The 22,118-nt window shown below is 41.3% G+C and overlaps 1 protein-coding gene across 7 annotated transcripts in view; it reads right to left on the bottom strand.

Annotated features, from left to right (window-relative positions):
* Positions 1-4,150: 4,150 nt before the first annotated feature.
* TPD52L1 (tumor protein D52-like 1) overlaps positions 4,151-22,118 on the bottom strand; it is a 23,291-nt gene continuing 5,323 nt past the window's right edge. The window contains exons 3-8 of one of the 7 annotated variants that reach the window (XM_005858954.2): positions 16,038-16,139; positions 13,636-13,650; positions 12,280-12,318; positions 9,252-9,312; positions 7,733-7,814; positions 4,691-4,767 (exon numbers count right to left, since the gene is read on the bottom strand). In XM_005858954.2, the coding sequence (XP_005859016.1) occupies positions 7,770-7,814; positions 9,252-9,312; positions 12,280-12,318; positions 13,636-13,650; positions 16,038-16,139 (262 nt within the window). In that variant the 3' untranslated portion in view covers positions 4,691-4,767; positions 7,733-7,769. Of the gene's footprint in view, positions 4,768-7,732; positions 7,828-9,251; positions 9,313-12,279; positions 12,319-13,635; positions 13,651-16,037; positions 16,140-22,118 lie in introns of those variants that run through there. The other 6 variants (XM_005858955.1, XM_014533764.1, XM_005858956.1 and 3 more) reach the window with 6 other exon arrangements.

The raw sequence follows: 22,118 nt of genomic DNA, 5'->3' as shown, positions 1-22,118 counted from the left end.
ACCCTTTTATTTAATGATGTTTACTTTGAATTTATATTAGTTCACACAAACACTCCATCCATGCTTTTGTTCCGGCCCTCCGGTCCAGTTTAAGAACCCATTGTGGCCCTCGAGTCAAAAAGTTTGCCCACCCCTGGATAGGGGCAGGTTAACGTGCAAGGGAACTGGGATGTGGGACTTGTCTGGGTTGGCCACAAGGTGAGTAAATCGCTGCACCTGCCAGCATTACTATTCTTGCCCTTTGGGGCCATTATTAAGTAAAATAAGGGTTACTTGAACACAAGCCCTGCATCTGACCATTCAGACGGCTACTAAGTGACTACTGGGTGGGGAGCATATACAATGTGCAGACACCAGACAAAGGACTGATTCTCGTCTCTGGCATGACGGAGAGGGATGGCTCGAGATTTCGTGATGCTGCTTAGAATGATGTGCAATTTAAAACTTGTGAATTGTTTATTTCTGGAATTTTTCATTTAATACTGTTGAACCGAGGTTGACTGAGGGTAACAGACTGCAGAAAGGGAAGCGGGGGATAAGGAAGACTACCGTACATTGTTTGTTGTGGTATCATTTTGTATAGATGTGGTCCTGACCAGATGTCATTTTGATTTGTTACTAAAAGGTCACGTTCATTGTGGCAAATGCCTTAGCACTTGTGGAACACGACTACTGCCACTGCGTGTGAACTTGCACTTGCAAAGTGAGGGCGAAACAGGCAGCTCTTGAGTGAGCAGGCAACACAGCAATGAAACCTCTAGCCCAAGACTACCTACCTACCAGCAAATGTCTTGATTATTCTAATCATTGATGTGGCTTGTTCATGCACATCTTATGACGAAATAAAAGACAACTCATGTTATGGTCCTTATATCACTCCCAGATATTAGAGTGAATAATTTTTTAAAAGCTTTGCAATTAATAGAGGTGACAAGAATATAGCTTTTACCAAACTGATGAAATGAAGAATGATTTAAATAGCTAAATATATTTGCAGCTTTGCGGCATCAACATTAACTTTCTTAATTCTTTTTCTTTTTTAAAAAACATATTTTTCTTGATTTCAGAGAGGAAATGAGAGAGGGAGAGAGAGCTAGAAATATCAGTGATGAGAGAGAATCATTGATTAGCTGCCTCCTACACACCCCACACCTGGGATCGAGCCCCAAACCCTGGCATGTGTCCTGGCCAGGAATCGAACTGTGACCTTCTGGTTCATGGGTCAATGCTCAACCACTGAGCCACGCTGGCTGGGCTTGAGTATTTTTCTACCCAATTTTGATACTGTGCTTTCAGATTGTAAGGCTGGGACTACTGTGTGCAAAAATAGTTTGGTGAATGAAGATACTTGTTTACTAGTACATAAGCGCCATAATTGCTTTTTTTATATTACAATTCGGTGTACTGAATGTGGTAAAAAATAAATAAATAAATAAAGGTGATGAGGTTACAAAAAAATGACCATTTCAAATGCACTAGGCAACTGCAGATTCGGCACAGAGGTGAGTACCCACGTGCAGTGGACGAGTAACATGGTCAGAATCCAGTGGGGCAGGGCTCAGCTTCAGCCAACAGGCTGGAAGGAGAAATTAGGGCGAGCAGCAATGCACTTACTGGCAGGACTTCTTTGTCCACATTCGTCCACTCTGGTTCAAGTTTACAGACCTATACCTGTCTCTGCTACACGTCCAGGACTCAGAAATCATGATTTTCAGTTAGGTACACAGACTTCCCTGCTCCATTATAAATAGCTAAATATATTTGCAGCTTTGCGGCATCAACATTAACTTTCTTAATTCTTTTTCTTTTTAAAAAAACATATTTTTCTTGATTCCAGAGAGTAAATGAGAGAGGGAGAGAGAACTAGAAACATCAGTGATGAAAGAGAATCGTTGATTAGCTGCCTCCTACACGCCCCACACCTGGGATGGAGCCCAAAACCCGGGCATGTGTCCTGACCAGGAATCGAACTGTGACCTTCTGGTTCATGGGTCAGTGCTCAACCACTAAGCCACGCTGGCTGGGCTTGAGTATTTTTCTACCCAATTTTGATACTGTGCTTTCAGATTGTAAGGCTGGGACTACTGTGTGCAAAAATAGTTTGGTGAATGAAGATACTTGTTTACTAGTACATAAGCGCCATAATTGCTTTTTTTATATTACAATTCGGTGTACTGAATGTGGTAAAAAATAAATAAATAAATAAAGGTGATGAGGTTACAAAAAAATGACCATTTCAAATGCACTAGGCAACTGCAGATTCGGCACAGAGGTGAGTACCCACGTGCAGTGGACGAGTAACATGGTCAGAATCCAGTGGGGCAGGGCTCAGCTTCAGCCAACAGGCTGGAAGGAGAAATTAGGGCAAACAGTAATGCACTTACTGGCAGGACTTCTTTGTCCACATTCGTCCACTCTGGTTCAAGTTTACAGACCTATACCTGTCTCTGCTATGCGTCCAGGACTCAGAGGTCATGTGGCCCTGAGCCAGCTTGATTTTCAGTTAGGTACACAGACTGCCCTGCTCCATTCATCAGAATAGAATTTCACAGACTGGCTTTATTTCACATGTCCACTTCTACTTAATAAATTTTAGAAATGAACAGTGAACATACTAACTATATACAGGCTACATATATTACATGGATTATATGTTATATCCTCTATAATAATAAAAGTGTAATATGCTAATAAGACCAGACGTCCTCCCCCCCCCAGTGCACAAATTTTTGTGCACCGGGCCTCTAGTTTATAATAAAAGCCTAATATGCTAAGTATCAGGTTGTCTGGTCGGCTGTTCAACCAATCAAAGCATAACATGCTAATGATATGCTAAGGTCACTCAACCACTCACTATGACATGCACTGACCACCAGGGGGCAGACAGTCGACTGGTCGACCAGTCGCTATGACGTGCACTGACCACCAGGGGACAGATGCTCCGACTGCTGGGGTCCAGGCGATCGGGACTGAGCGAGACGGGCCAGACAAGCACTGGAGCCCTCCTTCAGTCCCTCCCCAGCTGGCCAACCTCCCGCATCTCTCCCTGGCCCTGATTGTGCACTGGTGGGGTCCCTCGAGCTGGCCTGCACCCTCTCGCAATCCAGAACCCCTCAGGGGATGTTGGAGGGCCGGTTTCAGCCCCATCCCGCAGGCCAGGCCGAAGGACCCCACTGGTGCATGAATTCGTGGACTGGGCCTCTAGTATTTATATATGTATCTAAATTGTGATTTTTTACTTTAGTTAGTAGGTCTAGTTTGTGTGCATTTTTAAAATGTAAGTATAGGGTATATCTCTGCTACCTACTAACACATGTTATGTCCCATTTAGAAGGAAAGAGAAGCATATGATGTGGAAAGTAAAAGTTACTGCGGAGATCTGATTGCATTAAATGATGCTTTTTTCATTCACGTGACCAATTTTACAAACTGGCAGGAGTCTGCACTTTTTCTCTTTCTTTCTTCTTCTTTTTTTTTTTTTAAGAGACAGACTGGAAGAGAGAGGGACAAAGAGGAATATCGATGTGAGAGAAATCAATTGGTTGCCTCCTGCACATGCCCTGACCAGGACGCAGGCCGGAGACCAGAATCGAACCCAAGACCCTTTGGTCCTAAATGATGCTTTTTTCATTCACGTGACCAATTTTACAAACTGGCAGGAGTCTGCACTTTTTCTTTCTTTCTTTCTTCTTCTTTTTTTTTTTAAGAGACAGACTGGAAGAGAGAGGGACAGAGAGGAATATCGATGTGAGAGAAATCGATTGGTTGCCTCCTGCACATGCCCTGACCAGGACCCAGGCCCGAGACCAGAATCGAACACAAGACCCTTCGGTCCATAGGCAGAGGCTCTATCCCTGAGCCAAATAGGCTAGGGCGCTTCTCCCATTTTCTAGCTACTGTATTCCTTTTGCGGATACCCTTACATATTTAGCAGTTTACCTGAGTTAACTACTACTCTATGTAGGTTAGAGAGACTTTTAGAATTGAAGTTTTAGCATCTTAAAGTAGCTAAGATTATAATACTTACCTATCTCTTTCCATGTTCACCCGATAGCAGAAGTTGATTTAAACTAGCGTCTGCAGAATTATTGCTATCACCTTTTAAGGTCATTGATATCCCTGAAGACTTAAAGAAATTAAGAACTCAAAGTCATCATTAAAATCCACTATTTTAATTGCTTAAATAAACGTGTAATTAATGTAGGTGAGGCGGACCACAAGCAGTTTGATGAAATTTGCAGTGTCATCCTATTGATGGGGACAGAGGCAGCGCCCCCAGTGGACAGACTGAACTGAAGGGGGTGCTCACTCAGCCTTCGGAGACATGCGTATGGTAATGGCGTCCAAGCAAAAATCAAAGCAAACAATAGCTTATGTTTGAAAAATATGTCTGAATTACACAAAGAGAAGGGTCATGACCAATTTTGTACCTGCTCAAATCAGGACATTTTAAAAGATGACCACCTGTGACTACTTAAGGGTGCGATCGAATGGTCCATTATCAACACAAATACAAATGGAAATCACTTTATGAAACTTTGTGGAGAGGCCATTTGAAGGTCAAGGCCTAGGTTCTGCCAGTGGGATTTTGGTCTTCATATCCGTGTGGGTGCGTGGGGTGATGGGCTTGGGCTGGCAGCCCTAGCACTGCAGTTCCTCCTCCGCCCGCCGGGGGGCGCCCGCCGAGCTCTGCGCGCTGGCGTGGGCGGTGGAGCTGAGCACCTCTTCAAAGCTGCCTCCGCCCTGGTTCGTCCCCGCTACTTTCGTCTGAAAGGGGCAGAGAAGCAAACATGCAGTTAGTTCATTTTTTTCTGAAATGTTTTTATAACATCGACTATTCTCAAGTTCGGAACTACTTTTTTTCCCTTGAGACAGTCTGTAAAGGATGTAGAGAAGTCAGCTTCCTTTGGCAGAGGGCTAGGATGTCATGCATGCCTGGGTTCCGGGACTGGAATAGAAACTTAAATTTTGTGCAATGGTAGCAACTCTCTCTCTTCTACATTCTCAATCCCTCCAGGAGCATAACCAGATCTGTGGATTCGAATTATCTCCTCACTCACCCAGAGAAACGATTTAATTCATAAAAAACAGACTTTCGATATATTCCCCCAATTTTACAAATGTATGGACATTTTTAAGTGACTTAGACTTAGGATTTCCACTTGAGATTTAACTAGGCAATCTGCATTTCTGACAAATATCTCTTGAAAAGGCAGAGTGGCTCCACGGAACATGACTGTTGGTCTCTGCTTCGAGAGTTGTAGATGAATGAAGTGTTAAGCCCTGGCCACTTCACATCTTTCTAGGCAGTTGCCTTTACAGGAGGAAAAGCCCTTTAAATGGCCCTTTACAACACTCCTTTTTTGTGTACTTGTTATTAAGCATAGACTCAGGAAGAAATCAATTTATAATTAAATAATACAATTAAGTATTTTGAAAAATTCCCTAATAAAAAGTTCTTCGAAAGTATATTCTTTAGTCAGCAAGAATGCTTAATGAAAGTCTTAATAATAGTTACATCAGCCTTTCTTTAACCATTAACAATATGGATAATCACTCCGAGGAAAAGAAAGGTATAGAAAAGGTTGCTATTCTCAAACTGCTGTCACGCCTCACTGTCACCAAGGTGATCCCTCACAAGAACATACACCACTCTGGGGAAGCAGTGTATCCGCCTACGGCAGTGATTGCGAACCTATGACATGCGTGTCAGAGGTGACACACGAACTCATTTTTTTGGTTGATTTTTCTTTGTTAAATGGCATTTAAATATATGAAATAAATATCAAAAATGTAAATCTTTGTTTTACTATGGTTGCAAATATCAAAACATTTCTATATGTGACACGGCACCAGAGTTAAATTAGGGTTTTTCAAAATGCTGACACGCCGAGCTCAAAAGGTTCGCCATCACTGGCCTACGGCCTGGCCTGCCCCTTTAAAACCTTAACCAGGGTTCTAAAGCAGTCCAATCATTACAAGCAAACACACACTTTTCTCCAATTGTCACTAAGTGCCTCTCTACCTCTTTAATTACAAAGTTGAATTTTTCCATCAGGTGGGGGTCGGGAAATCCATTGGGGAAAGTGACAGATAAACACAGGGTGTCCCAAAACATGTGTACATACTTTACCAGCTGATAGCTCAGTTTTGAAAAGGCAATGTATTTAATAAACACTGCCTTTATAATTATTCAAAGTGTGTGTATACATTTTTGGGGGACACCCTATATCTTAGGCTTGGGAATCACAAATACTTAAATTAGCCGTTGTAGAAAGTAGCCAAAGATGATGCATAAGTGAATGAGCACGGCTGTGCTTCAGAAAGACTGTATGAAACTGCAGAGTGAATGTCATGTAATTTCATTGTCACAAGTCACAAATATGATTTTTCTTTGTTGTTTTTATTTTTCAGCCATTCAAGAGGTGTAAAAACCATTCTTAGCTTACAGGCCATTCAAAATAGGTGACCAGCTAGACTTGGCCCCCAAGCCTCAGGTTACAGACCTCTGCACAGAGCATTCGATTTCTCCTCTCCTCTTAGCACTGGGAAGGAGGGGGTTTCTTTCCATTATGTGACTTTTTTTTCACTATGCTTATTTCTTTTCTGGGAGAAGCAAGATTAATCCACTGATTTACTCTATTAATAGTCCCCATTCTCTTCTTTATTTTATTCGCATTCCTCTTTTGCAGTACATGTTACACACAGTATTGAATCAGATCAATACAAATTACTCATGTTTTCTTCTGGGCATTGTTTCATTCTTTCTCTCCTACTTCTTGATTTTCTCACATCAAAATAGAAAAAAAAAAAGAAGGAGGGAACCACTTTGAAATAAAGCTATTTGGCCAAAAGGAGTGAAATAAAGGAGTTTCCTAACTATGTGGGCCTAATGACTGCCCACTGCAATACTTTAGGCAAGGACTGGCTTAAGCAAAGATGTGAACAATAAACCACTCCATATCGCTTCCCCTCGTAATGATTTTCCAAACAAGAATTTGTCTCTTTGTCCCCAAAATTATACTTGTTCTTTGCAAAAAAGTTTATTTGAATTAATGAATGGTGTTTCCCAACCTCTCATAATAAAATACCTGGTTGAAAGGACCCAAAGAAACAATAAGTGTCTTGCCTTTTTATTTAAAAATCAAGCTTAAAGCAGTATGTGAGCATGGCAATGCAGCATATACTAGTAGACCTGCCAGGAATTCCACTCGTCCTGCTGATTCCCCAGTCATTCCCTCAGCAGGCAACAGCCCCAGGATCCACAATTGAAGAACATGACAGAAATGTTGTAAAAGATTTAGGACACAAAAGTAAACTATACAGAAAATAAGCTATATAAAAAGGGCCAAACATCTATTATTTAGTCTGAAGAAAAAAAAGAAATGAGAAATTTGCAATTATGAGGGAGTGGGAGGTTTTACACAAAGCATGATTACTGGCTATTCTCCATCGCCTGGGTGGGCAGAAACAGAGGGACTAGGCATTGACCGTGACGCAGGAAGCAGGTGGGCTGTGAGTCTTGTTAAACCTGTGGACAATCATGCCAACACAGAATTCACTTTCAGGAGGTCTTGACACGGGCTAGTTTCCAGCTGGCTGAGTTAGTTTTGTGCGTGTTTGAAGGAGGAGACAGGCTCTCTGCCTTCCATCCCAGTGAGGTAAGAAAGTGAGAAGCTGAGAGTGTGAACAACACTTAAATCATAAAATCATACGTGAGCTGTGAGCTTACCAGAGTTTCCTAAAAGCAAATGAAAATTGGTTGCTCTTTATTCTTCTTTTGCTTCTTCATAGCTCCTTCTTCTAAAGAAAACCTAAAAAGCATAACTTCTCCTCTAAGTCAGAACGTGTCTAACAAGCAACAGAATCCATCCTCTTTGGCATGTCTTAGGCTGAGAACCAAATGTTGAGAAATTGACTCCTAGGGGTTTTTGAGCCTTTTGTTTTAAAACAGGATATTGGAGCAAGAGAAATGTCCGAGATAACGCATGTCCCTCCCTACCAAACGTTTTCCCTGCCAATGGGGGCAATTTAATGGCTCTACTGGTCACTCAGGTGATGATGCTGACAAGCAGAGGGATGAAACTGCACAACCAGAAACTGCTGGTAAATGAAACCAGTGAAGGCATGATAGGTGCTGAGTAATTATTTCATTCTTGGGCCTTAAACACCTAATCACAGGCCTAATAAAGTAGAAGATTTCTATGTTAAAGACCCTCCCCCTAAGAGGAAAGACCTTCTAAATCAAAATCAGTAAGAGCACCCAGGGCCTCTCGTGAGGAACAGACGCCCTCACAGACCCTTCTCAGGCAGTATGGTGACAGGGGATTCAGAAGCAGCTGGAATCAGTATGTGCAAATATCTGCTTTAGATCCGGTTAAAGATCATCTGTATTTTTAATTTTCTTAGTAATAAGGAAATGCAGAAATGGATTCTCTACAAAACAGTGATAATGATACCAAGATATAGGTAAGTCATTGTTGAGGTGATATCTTTAAAAACATGATCTTAGCAGTTTCAGTGATTTTTCCTGCTTTAAACGTTCTACACATTTTAAGATTAGACTGAATTTAATTTCGCTCTTTTTTTTCCTCTGTAAAATAACTTATCTCTGCTGAAACAAAAAAAGTCAATAAAATTTTTTAGCTCCTACTATGTATGCCACAGGCATATTTTTAGTTTATACCCAGGGATCCAATGCACTGTTACAAAATAATGCATCACGTGACTCCGCTTTATTTTCCCTGCATGATAACCAAACTGTGCTGTGCTTAATATGTGAATTGGATAAATAAGTTTAGGCAGCTGACAGGTAGTGAGTGGCAGTATAACACAGGGAGCCAAGTTTGTGTTTGCTGGTCCATGTCCATCCCAGAGGAGCGTTGAACTGTTATTGAACTTACACTCTAAATTCAGAATTCACAGATCCTTTGGTCCATCCACATCCTCTCTCACTTACCTACTTTTCTAGGAATAGCATTAGGAGGTCTAACCAGCTAACCAGTGCAGAGATGAATACGTACCCCAATTCACTTCCATGAACAATTCATTTCTAGTGGCATATTTGTCAGGATACAGTGACACTACTCAAGCCTGGTTCTATTTACGGATTTATATGTGAAGCCTGACTGTGCAAGGCCGCTTTCTCGACTGCACCGCAGGTTGGCAGTACACCCTTGGAACTAACCACAGCAATGACTATGCTGTCCTGATTCAATGGCCCGATGACACAAAATTCACTTCATCTGTACCTTAAGACTTGTGACAGTTGTCTCAACCCTCTCCTCAAATGATTTGAAAGTAGGAGAATTCCTAAAATAACAAAAAAAGAGAGGTCAGCTCCAAAGACCTGCCTGTGTTAGTAACTAAGCTGTCTGATTTCTGCTCTTAGAAACATCACTTCTGCAACAGAGCTAGCTGTCAATGTGGCACCTACCCGACCACGTTTTAATAACATGAATTTCACTTCTGCCAGGTTAGATTCAGAAACCATACTTGACATGGAATTTTTCCAAGTGGAATAGTGAGACACTCAACTGTAGAATAGTACAGCATTTGGCAACAGTACAAACATAATAATTCCATCATGCACCGTGAGTCATTATCAATAAGTCAAAGGAGTGATAGCTTAATTTTTCATTTACTAATTGCTTCTATCACAACACTCTTTCTCCCAACTTTTTTTTAATTTTGTAAGCATGCAGAATCTGTCTAAAGAATGTCATGTTTGAGTTTTCTCACTTGGAATTTTAAAGTTATTCATTTCAGTGTATGTGAGACAAGACAGAAATAGCTCAAGGAAAAGAAGGTTTATAAGTTTTTCTTTTCAGTGCCTTCAAAAGTAATCATTTGGTCAACTTTCATAAAGAAGTGTTTCTGAAAGTCAATGCTTTGATTATTGTAAGTTGAAATATTACTTATTACTTGTCTAATGCTTTGTCAAAATGGTGTTATTAGTATGTGGTATTTTCCCTTCCGAAGAGGATATAACTAATTGTTCTCTTAGCAGAGCGAAACTTCACAGTCCACTGACATTTTATTTGTGACTCGTCATTGTGTTAAATAATCTATACCATTTGTAACTATAAGTGTTAAATACTTCATTTGGTGCCTTTTGGTTTCCTATACTGGGTTTGGTCACATGACATGACTTAATGACAACATTACCATAGAAATTGATATCACCAAGTCCAACTAAAGAAATAAAAACTGAACTAAAAATGTGTCTTAAATCTTGTGTCCATGTCAGCTTTCAGCAACAAGGACAGCCATCATTTTCACACCAAATAATTCCATTTGATAAACCAGTTATTATTCTCTGTTGAGTGCAGAGGAAAGAAAATAAGAGGAATGGCCTGGAGAAACTTCGGAAGGGAGAATGGCTATAAAATAGGGGCTTCATTGCATGGTGGGGAATGGAGCATCGCTCTAATACTATCAAGAGGAAAGTAACGTAGAGGACATGGTTTTGAGTGACTCTGGCTTTGTTAGGGATTGCCGCCTAAGACTTGGATGCTCCAGATGATCAAAAATGTATGTCTTTGCGTTCTGGCTGCATGAATTCACAATGGCGAGATCGGAAGGCCCACGCATGGCTCCGCACCTTGTATTTGATTCAAATATGAGTCAAATTCCTATGAGTGATCCTCCATAATACCTCTGTTTCAGGAGGAAGAATTAGTGAAATTACACTTGAATGACTCAAAAGTAGACACTTACTGGCACCTGACTTCCATGGCAAGTTCTATCTGGCCAGACTGCTCATGTGACTGCTGTCATCCGTCAGTTACATTAGGCCACACTGGGCAGACAGTTTGCCTAATGGTTTATGGGTATATTTTAGAAGAGTAACGTCATTTTTCTTTTCAAGTTAATTTCAGGCAATTTTATGAGGACTGATTTTGACCCATAAGCCACTAGATGAACTCCTGGTTCATAGAGCAAAATCATGTTAATTTCTTGCAAGCTCTAGACTTAAAATTTGACGTAAAGGAGCTCAGAGCCCCTCAGGTTACACTACTCAGTCTGGCTGTTCTTACGCTGTGGGGAGCAAGTCATTCAAATAGGAACAAAGCAATCCTGAATCTATGCTCTCTACCACCAAATTAGGGAAATCGAATACTGTGATTAAATTCCCAAAGTAACCAAACAACCCCAGTGTAGAAGAGACATCGTCGGACATAATGAAACAGGCATTTCTCAAATTAAATTACAGTAGAATACATACTGGAGAACAGGGAGAAACTGTTTACTCAGATTTAATTATATTATATAAAACTACAAACTTTTAGCAGTGCAAATGACCCCAGAAAGGACTTGGCTTTGGTGCACTACAAATGTGAAGAGTAACTGAACCCCCTCTCTAATGTATCCACACCACAACATATGATACCAAGCAGGTTGGAGAAGCAGAGTTTTAACTAAAGTGGGGTAGGGTCCCAGGGCCTTGATTCTGCTTCCCCTCCCCATCACCATGGCAACTCAAGGCAAACACTATGGGAAAAGCAGTACATCTGGTTCTAGTCTCTTACTTATAAACATGATGAAACATATCACTGAGGTGAGTTTCCAAGGCTGCAAAATTCATTCCTGGCAGCCTTCGCCTACAACCTGTATCCTCTGATTCCCAGTCTAACATCAGCTCCTTGATACGCTATGCCTATGAGCTTGATCTTATCTGACTGTATCACAAACTCAAGCACACTGGAAGCGGAGGCCATCTTTCTCAGTTTTCATCTTGACAGTAATTTTAATGATATTTTTTATTGTTCAACAGATACCTCACCTTAATTTATACCTTAAAAAGCCTAATGATATCCTTTCTAAATCTGCTCCCTCTCATTTAAACTTTCCCTTTCATTTAAACTTTCTTCCAACCTTGCATTTAATTCTGGGGAAATATATTTCTACCTTTGCAAGTGTGCTCAGAATGTTCTAGGCCTTACATAGGTCACTTTGTTTATATCTCACAACAACTATATAAAGTAGCTTTTAATGAAGATTGAGGTAAATTAAATAACTTGTCCCAAGTCTCACATATCAGGAGATTTAAGCTGGGGTGTCCGGTCAGAAGCCCAAGCTCATCGAATCTACACTACTTTTATAGGATTGTCAAAGTACCACAGGTTCTCCCGAGGACCACCGGAAAAGAGAACAAAGTAGTTCATGGCACGTCCTTTCATATACAGGAGAAAAAAAATCCACCAGGTAAATATCAGTAAAGTGACAGTTCATACAACTTCTGCATTAACATTACGTAAAATAATTTATACACATTACCTCATAGCAGGCATACTTATGGAATGGCGAATGGAGTAGCTTCAGGGCAAAAGCAGATTAAAGGGAAGAAAAGAAAGAAAAGAGAAGATAGCACAACATAAGCACATGAGAAACTCCCTCCTCACTGTTCTAAAATAGCAATCTCAACTCTCTGAAGTGTTTGCTGCCCAACCCACCAAGATGATATTTGTTTTCATTGGGTAGCATGGGCCACAGTCGATTCCAAGGGGACAAGGGAAGAATAGGCGGTACATAGTTGCATATTCTTTTACTTCCTGTAGGTGCCCTGTAGGCCAGGAAGTCTGATGTGAATGTCTGGTTCCTTTCAGGTCAACCCCATGAGCATCCTGCCAAGGGCCTGCTCCTTCTCCACCCCCTTCCCCTGGTCAAGAAGATGGGAAATAGAGCTGAGCCAGTAACAGCTAATTGTTCCATTACAGTGAAACTCTCCAGAGGAATATAGGTAGTTAACACGAGACAGTCCATTTTCCACGTCCCAACACCATCCCTGCTTTCTCCCCTCCCAAGAAGCTAACTGGGAAGGGATCAAACTCATCACCCTTTCCCAACAATATCCACTGAGGCCATTGTATGGGTGGCACTTGACTAGAATGGAAACGAACGGACAAAGAAATTCAGGTGATACTATGGTTCTACCTTAAACACTCCATTTGGAAACCATAAACAAAATATTTCCTCAGAAATTGTATTAAAAAAGAATTACTAAAATAAATTCATCAGCATTATCAATCTATTAATCTCCTTAAATAGAGACAGTTTTCTCAAAAAAACAAATTCCAAAAAAAAGCATATAATGAGATTCCAGCTTTAAAAAAAAAAAAGCTTAATTCAGGGCACGGTGCCTAACATATGTGCTTCTCCAGTAACTTTTTCCCTCTTCAACTTCAGAAGGTACGGAAAGTTGAAGATGAACCATCCCATTAACAACAGTCACAAGATGTTCAGAAAACATGGCAGTCTAGAGAAAGTAATTTGCTGTTTCTGGACCTTACTTTCTCTAAGTTTTATAAAAATACACAACTCTCAATATCCATGTTCCTTTTTTCCTTCTCTCAGAAGGAACTCTGCCAACATAGGGAGAAATGATGCAGAAAAGAGATTCCTAAGAGATTGGGCAGCAAGTGAAGCTGGTGTAAATGATTCAGAAAGGAGACAAATATGTGCTTACATAAATTCAAATGCCTTAGATGCCCCCCCCGCCCCCCACAGTCTGTAACTCCCTGGTCAGAACACTCTCAGGAAGAGAGACTTAGTTTTTTGGCAGAGGCACACCCACACAGTGAAGAAAGACAGCTCTGGGAAGGAAGGGGCTGAGGGCCCCCAGGCAGCGCTTACCCGATGGAGTGAGACCTGCAGCCAGGGCAGCATGGAGAGAAGAGCAGGAGCAGCATTAGCACATCAGGAGAAAAAGATACACTACACTGGCCCTTGTCCCCTCTGCTAAGAGCCCCAAAGCAAACAGTAATTCCATTCATTACAGTTTTTGAGTCTACTGACTTCTAACTATTATTCTCATGGAAACATAATGATGGTGAAACTCTCTAATGAAATCATGTGCCTCCTCCAAAGATTTCATCTGCACCAGATCACATGCAGTTTGAACAAATTCCTGAGAAGTATCAGGAAGATGCCAATATCATAAAAAGTATTCCATCAGCTTGCATTTCTTCAGAATACTTTCACAAATGTGACCTCATTTTAATTTCACAGGAAACATTTTAATTTGGTAGGGGTTTTTTTTTTTTTAATATGTTTTTACTGATTTCAGAGAGGACGGGAGAGGGAGAAAGAGATAGGAACATCAATGATGAGAGATAATCATTGATTGGCTGCCTCCTGCAGGCCCCACTGGGGATCAAGCCACAACCCAGGCTTGTGCCCTGACTGGGAATCTAACCCATGACCTCCTGGTTCATAGGCTGACACTCAACCACTGAGCCAAGCCAGCCGGGCTAATGGATTCTTTCTAATTTCTGCCCTTTGGAGCCACCTTGTCAGTGAGATGGTCCCTTAGTGAAGATAAAAACTAGCATTTTTCGAGTGCTGAATACATGGCAGGTTCTCTGTTGCTTTTAAAATAACTCGATGGTGTTGTTACTCTTACCCCCATTTCATAACTGACACAACCCAGGTACACGGGAGCTAAGTTGCACCTGGCTTCCTCGGAACCTGACCATTTGAAGTTGAATCACCTGGGAGCTTGTTACTAAGCAGATTCCTAGATTCTACCCAAGACTGAGGCACAACTCGGGGAGGTGCAATCTGGAAATATGTATCTTAAACAAGATTCAGAGCTGCTTATAATTCCCCTAAAGATAAAGAAACACCAAGGTCCCACTGTTCAAGTGAAAGGTTTCAAGTAAGTATGTGGAGAATGAATTTTATAAACGTGGCAAAATCTATTTTCTTGGATATAACAGGTAATAGGAATTATTTAACTAGTTTAGATCAATGTTTTAATACCATTTAAGGAATTATTTAACTAGTTTAGATCAATGTTTTAATACCATTGAAATGATTGCAAATTTTATTTGTAATAAAATTAAGGTTAATTAAAATACAGAAGGTTTACCTGTTAATCACATGCTATCTCTGAAGAATTTCAATGGTGTTTATTACTAGTACTCAGATTAATGTACATTTCTCACTTAACTCCAGCCTCATGAATACCAAGTTATTAAGATGGAGCATTAATATTGGGCACAATCTAGCAATATTTGAAGTAAAAACATAACTTAAACACAAAGATATAAATATTTCCCTCTAGGTATCAAAGTTGCAGGGTAATAAAAAATTAATAGTTTAAGAATCCAATGAAATAATTCACACAGATCTTTTTAAAAGAAGAAACTTAAAATGTACTTTAAAAGTTTTTAAAGAATGAATTTGATTTCTAGAGAAAAAGGAAATTGGTTTATAAATTTAAAAAATCACATAAGCATGTCAGCTAAATTCCAAATAAACTATGATAGGTATTTAAACAAGCAAAAAAGCATGAGAGAACAATTCTATATAACTCCTTAGCACATAATATAAAAAACAATGGTCAATACTACAATGTTTTTCTGGTGACTATAGTGAGGACATTTGGTTCTCAGTTCAAAATTTTAATGATCACCTAATTTTATATAATAGTGAAATACTGAAAAATAACCAAAATGTGCAAGGAAATGCACTGGAAGATAGTAAAGTTATTAAAAATGTAATAGACATTTATTGACATGTTCACAATATTGCTAAAGTGAAGAAAGAAAACTACCAGAAATATACACCATATAGTAACTTTTTGGAATAAAATAATACATACGTTATGTATTTAGCATAGAAAAATGGATGTATATAAAACTGTAACTAGAATGGTTTATCAGAGTATATTCCACTGAATACATATTTTATTTTAATTTATTGGTTAAATTACAATAATGAAAATTCATGTGTGCTGTGTTCTTTTGAAATCTCTTATTACCAGCGATTACAGACATCCTCTATCTTCTATTTTTAGCAGGTTGGGTCCTAGTGGAAAGGGCATCTTCGGGACAGTCCTGCCACTAAACTGACCTCCAGTCAGAATATGTCCTAATATAATAATTTATCTCAGTCACCAATCACTATCTGCCCCATAACATGTTAATCCAATTAAAAAAGACTATCTTAGGAAGACTAGCCAATAGATAACGCTCCTCCTCTCTCTAGCAGCCAAGGGCTGAGCACATTCCCGGGGTTCTCTCCCACGGTACCTCATGTCTCCGAACTTCTTGCTGATGGCCGTCCCAACATTGCTGAAAGCAGCAGTTGCCTTCTGCCCTGCGTGACTCAGGGTTTCATGTGTCTTCTTGTAGCTGGAAGTAAACAGAACAATAGTTTATATACCATGATCCCCCATAAAACATTCATCGTCCATCTCTCTCCTTAGTGATTGTTTCTAGTCATTGTTTTGAAATGATGGGCTGGCTGCCATTTATCAAAGGGACAGTCAGACAATTAAATCTGAATTCAGGAAAAAGATTCAGACACAAGTATCGATCTGAATGTGCAGATCTTTAATCGCAAGGAGTGGGACTGTTCCGAGAGTCTTAAAGAAGTGTATTAACTTTACGAAGAGACTAGATCTTTAATCGCAAGGAGTGGGACTGTTCCGAGAGTAGAGAGTCATTCTTAAAGAAGTGTATTAACTTTACGAAGAGACACTTGTCAATGAAAGCCCTAGACATCAAAGGTGACACAGAAATTTAAAAATGTACATTTCAAAGAGAACTTTAAGCTTTTACTGTTACTATGGGTAAAATTAACCATAAAAAAGCAAATACATAACTAGTGTTTAACTTACTTTTCTAATACTGAGAATAAGAAAGGCACATGAGTTAATGTAACACAGTGACTTTTTCAAAAACAGTTTTAGAAAATACATAACTAGTGTTTAACTTACTTTTCTAATACTTATACTGAGAATAAGAAAGGCACTTGAGTTAATATAACACAGTGACTTTTTCAAAAACAGTTTTAGGAATGTAGTACTGTAATGACCTATCACTGCTCATCCCCTAGGCCCCCCGACTAGACTGATTCCTTGAGGGCGAGGAAGCCACTCATCTTTGTGTCCCCGGTGTCTGGCGGAGGGTTACAGGAGAAACTCCGTAAGCACTAGATGAACGAACGGATGCTCAGAGAGGATGCTCCTTTGTGGCTCTGAACGGGGAGTCGTGGCAGGAAGAACGGAGAGGAGGTGGTGGGTCCCAGAGACAGATGCACAGACTTGAGAGGTGATAAGTGACGGCGAGGAAGCCACTCATCTTTGTGTCCCCGGTGTCTGGCGGAGGGTTACAGGAGAAACTCCGTAAGCACTAGATGAACGAACGGATGCTCAGAGAGGATGCTCCTTTGTGGCTCTGAACGGGGAGTCGTGGCAGGAAGAACGGAGAGGAGGTGGTGGGTCCCAGAGAGAGATGCACAGACTTGAGAGGTGATAAGTGACAGATAGAACCAGATGAAAAGATTGGCCTGGGGTTTTGAGCACAGTGACAGGAAGAACCGTGCTATATCCATAGTTCTGAGAAATTCCTAACAGTTACTTAATAAAATGGGAAACAAAAGAGACCTAACCTGAGAGAATCGAAAGAAATCAAGAACAAGTTTTGTACATCACTTCACAACATGCCAAGTCATTAGGCCGTACACTTTAAACGTACACAGTGCCGTAGGTCAATTATATCTCACTGAAACTGAGAACGAAACAAGAATGTTTGTATAGATTAAAAAAGAAACATAAATTCTTACAATGTACGTACCACCTTCTTCCAGTATATATGCTACTCCCAGGTAAGTTCCCCCAAAGCTTCCTGCTGGGTCTAGAGCACTTACATTACCTGGCACCTCTGAGAAGACTTTATTTTATATCAAATCAGCTGTGTGAGAATGTCCCTTATCCCTCCATCCGCCCCTTCCATCTCCCGTATCATGTCCTATCATACTTTAAGGAAATGCTTTAAAACATGCGCCTTGGTCTTCCTCGGGACTGAAATCACTTTATTAATATGGCATTCTACTACTGTCTTTTTGTTAGCAGCTTGGAATGAGTTTGCCATATGTTATTTATTTACACAATGCCTGTTTTTCAGGAAGTGTCAAAATCATATTATCTAGATCATAAAACCAAACAAAATATTCATGTACTAAGCAGACATTTCCTAGCGAATATGGAAAGACCAAGGAAAATAAGGGTCAAAGAAGAACCTGGTGAGTAGGAGGGAATTTGTGTGTCTGGTGAGAGCTGTGTGAGGATAATGGGAACTTTTTGTTGATTTCTTTTGATTCCCTTAGGCTAGGTCTCTTTTGTTTTCCACTTTAGTCAATAACTGTTAGGAATTTCTCAGAACTATGGATATACGCTGTTCTTCCTATCACAGTGCTCAAAACCCCAGGCCAAACTTATTAAGATTCAGTATCTCCTCCAGTGACCTCCTCACAGCTAGATCCCAAGCCACACACATCCCCTGTGCCTCCCTGAAGCCTAAAGACAACATAGAAGAGCAGCAGAGATCATTTTAAAAAAAGGAGGGGGGAATATTTTGTGTCTGCTCTTAGATTCTCTCAAACCAAGACATGTAAAAAACTATGACACAAACAGCAACAATAAACCCGGGACACAGGGGATCTCTTGATCTGCTATTGTATGGTTATCTTTCTAGAAAGGAGCTAATTTCAGTCTGCTGTGTAATTATTCCTACTCATCCAGTTCTGTTCCAATCTGAATCCTACCACAGACTAAAATATGCCAAGATCTTTCATTACCATCCCACAGATTTTCTTTTCATTATAAATCAAACTAAATAGGTCATGATTGCCTAATCAGTATGCAAAGTATTGCCTCTGGTAGTCACCAGCGATTCTCTGACAGCTAACATTCCTTTTAGTGCTTTAAAATCTAATTCTACCCAACTAACCCCATCCCAGTTCCCTCACATCAAAATGTTCACTGTATGAGCTATAGAGCTTGTCCTGGAATGGGTATCATGGACACTAACAACAGGGATTTAATTAATGAATGGAGAAAATCGATTTTGCTATCTGCCCCCTCCCCGACCCTAACATGTGAGTAAGACTTTTTCCCTTCCCTCAGCAGCCAAGAAAAAATGGTGGGAGGAAGATGCTCTCCCAAAATTATGTTGTTGACAGGCTTCCCTCATAAGAGAGAGATTGATTCTTTCCTACAAAGCAAAGTTCACATCATCCCTAAAGGTTAGTGAGTCCACACTCATCTGTATCTATGAAATGATCTCTGAGGCAATCTCCTCTAGTCCTATAGCTTTCAAGACATCAGAAGGCAGACGACTCTCGAATGTCCTGGACTTTTCCCCACGTTGTGCTCTTGGTATATAAACTCGTTTGTCTACTGGGCATTTCAGACTTGATATGGCCAAAACGATTCTTGGGTCTCCCTACAATATCTGTCTCAGTCTTTCCTAGAACAGTGCGTATGCCTACAAAGTGTCAGACACCATCCTACATCCTACACAGATATTAACTCACTGAATCCTCACTTCCTATGAAACAGGTACTAATATGACCTCAATCCGCAGATGCAGGAAGGCCTAGATTTCAACCCAACCCGCTGGAGTCCATAGCTCATGGCTTAGCCACAATGCCACACTCCCATTGCAGTAAACAGTACCCATACTTACCCAGTAGTCCAAATCCAAGACCAAAGAGTTACATTGGATCCTTCTATTCTCCTCATCCCCTGCCTCCCAACCACTAGGAAATTCCATTGGCCTGACCTCCAAGTCCTGTCTGCTCCCTGTCCACAACTCTCCCTCACCACCATCCCAACCTGGACTACAGCAACAGTCTCATAAAGGACTTTCCGGTTTCCACACCTGCCTCCCACAATCTATATCACACAAAGCAACTTCAGTGATCCTTCCGAAAGATGAATCAGAACAGGTCACTTCCTGCTTCAAACTCTCCAACAGGATCCTGAGCCCTGGGAAGAAAATCCCCACAGTTCCTCATGAAACAGAGGCTCTGGCCCCCTCTCCTCTCACTACACTCCAGACACAGCACTTGCTTTGGGCTCCTGCAACCTAGAAAGCTAGTTCTGGCCTCAGGGTCTTTGCAGAAGCCTTTGCCTTTGCGTGGAAGCTCTTCCTCAGATCATCACAAGATCTTCCTCATCATTCAGGTCTCAGCTCAAAGCAGCTTCTAGGACAGGATTTCCCTGACTGGGACCCCATCCCAGCAGCTTCTCCCCGGCCCCCTTCTCCTCCTGTAGAGCATCACCCTATGCCATTTAGCACTTCCTGATATTTCCTTATATGTTCATTTTATTACTTGGTTCTTGCTCTTTTGCCTTTCGACACACAAAGAGAGTAGGAACTCTGTCCATCTTTGAAGCCTGTACCCCGTGGGCTTAGATTAGCCTTTGGGCAATAATGCCTCAGAGTAGACACTCATTAAAGTTGCTGGATCAACAAACTGTCATGACCCCTTTAATGGCTTTCTATTGCCTGTGGATAAAGAATAACTCTATTTCCCATCTGGGGTTGCTCAGTGGTTGAGCGTTGACCTATGAACCAGGAGGTCATGGTTCGATTCCCGGTCAGGGCACATGGCTGGGTTTCGGGCTCCATCCCAGTAGGGGGCATGCAGGAGGCAGCCGATCAATGATTCTCTCTCATCATTGATGTTTCTATCTCTATCTCCCTCTTCCTTCCTCTCTGAAATCAATAAAAATATATTATTTTTTGTTAAAAAAATAACTCTATTAACAGATGCCACAGGCCACTTCTACCTGCCATCTCCACAACAGTGAGTAACTGGAGCATTCTTTCCTGGGGGCCTTCACCAGGGAGCCGCCCCCAGGAGGCCCCTCCTGCCCCTGTGGCTGGAGAATTCCCACTCATCCTTCTGCTGAAACATCTCTTCCTTGGGAACCCTTCCCTGGGCCCAGCTAGGTTCATTCTGCTTCCCAACCCAACAGCACCAGTATTTCACACTTACCCTTTAACTGGTGATTTGTAACTACTTATAATATAAATAAAAATAAAAACTAAACTCTGTTTTCATGACTAGCCTATACACTCTATACCCGGAGAATAAATTTATTCTATTCATTCAACAAAAACATGATACTAAGTAGAATGCCTGACTATAAAACCAAAGTGTTCTTCGAACATGGGGAAAATACAAACTACATACTCTTCCCTGTGTGAAGAGGCTAAAAGCCTTCCTGGAACTTGCCTGCTCCAATCCCATGTCCCAGCAGGACTATGAGTCTCTCCTCTCACTGCCCCACCTCCCACTCTGCCCCCATCACACCTAGAGCAAACTCGGGGCACCCTCTGCCCATCTCCCTTCTCCCCCCTCCCTTCAGCAACAAAGGGCCTGGCCCTCCCTTGGGCTAGCTTATCCCTGCAGTGCGGTTAGAAAGGCCAAGCACAACATCTAGCCTGGTTCTTACACCCAGAAGGGAGTTCAGGTCAGTGTGGCATGAAGCCTCCAGACCTGGATTAAATACAGAGGTGACCAGACCCTAGGATTGGAGATTGTTTCACCTCACACTGTGAAGGCCATTAATAGGTCTAGGCCACCAAAGTGCAAAAACATAGGCCAAACTGCTGACACATGGGCTCATTTAATTTAGTGCCTAAAATCCAGCTACGCTTTTCAGGAGATTGTTCACATGGTGTTGCGTTATGTATTTGAAATGTATAAATATTGATGTGAGGTGTCTTATCTTCTATAATTGTCGTCAGGTTGGGGAAGGCTGGTTAGCCTCTGCAGATAAACAGCTGGGCTCCCTGGCTCCATCCTGCCCTACTGTGTGCCCTGACCCTGTTTGGAGACCCCTTGGGGTGCATAAGCACAGAAGCCTATGGGGTTGCTAGGCTGTTATAGGGGGCGAGAGTGGGTCTTCTTTCACCTGGAAACTAAAGGAAACACAACGGGTAAACAGCAGACTCCTTTAACCCAACTCCTCCAACAAAGGGCACCGTCATACAGGAACAAAAGGTCTTAGACCTTAGTTTTCAGGAGTCAGCAGGCAAAGATGGCCCCCAATGAAACTGAAATAATGGCCATCCATCCCAGGTACCTCTTCCTACTACCAGGCCTCTGCATGTCCATTTACAATTTTATGAGAACAAATAAAAAATACATATTTGACAAATGCTTAAAAATCCTATATAATAAAAGTGTAATATGCAAATTGACCCTAATGGCAGAACGCCCGGTCGCTATAATGCGCACTGACCACCAGGAGGCAGATGCTCAATGCAGGAGCTGCCCCCTGGTGGTCAGTTCGCTTCCACAGGGGGAGTGCC

The sequence above is a fragment of the Myotis brandtii genome, unplaced genomic scaffold, assembly GCF_000412655.1.
Source record: "Myotis brandtii unplaced genomic scaffold, ASM41265v1 scaffold123, whole genome shotgun sequence".
Taxonomy (NCBI): Eukaryota; Metazoa; Chordata; class Mammalia; order Chiroptera; family Vespertilionidae; genus Myotis; species Myotis brandtii.
Note: the sequence above shows the minus strand (reverse complement) of the source record. Positions and strands in the feature narration are given on the sequence as shown.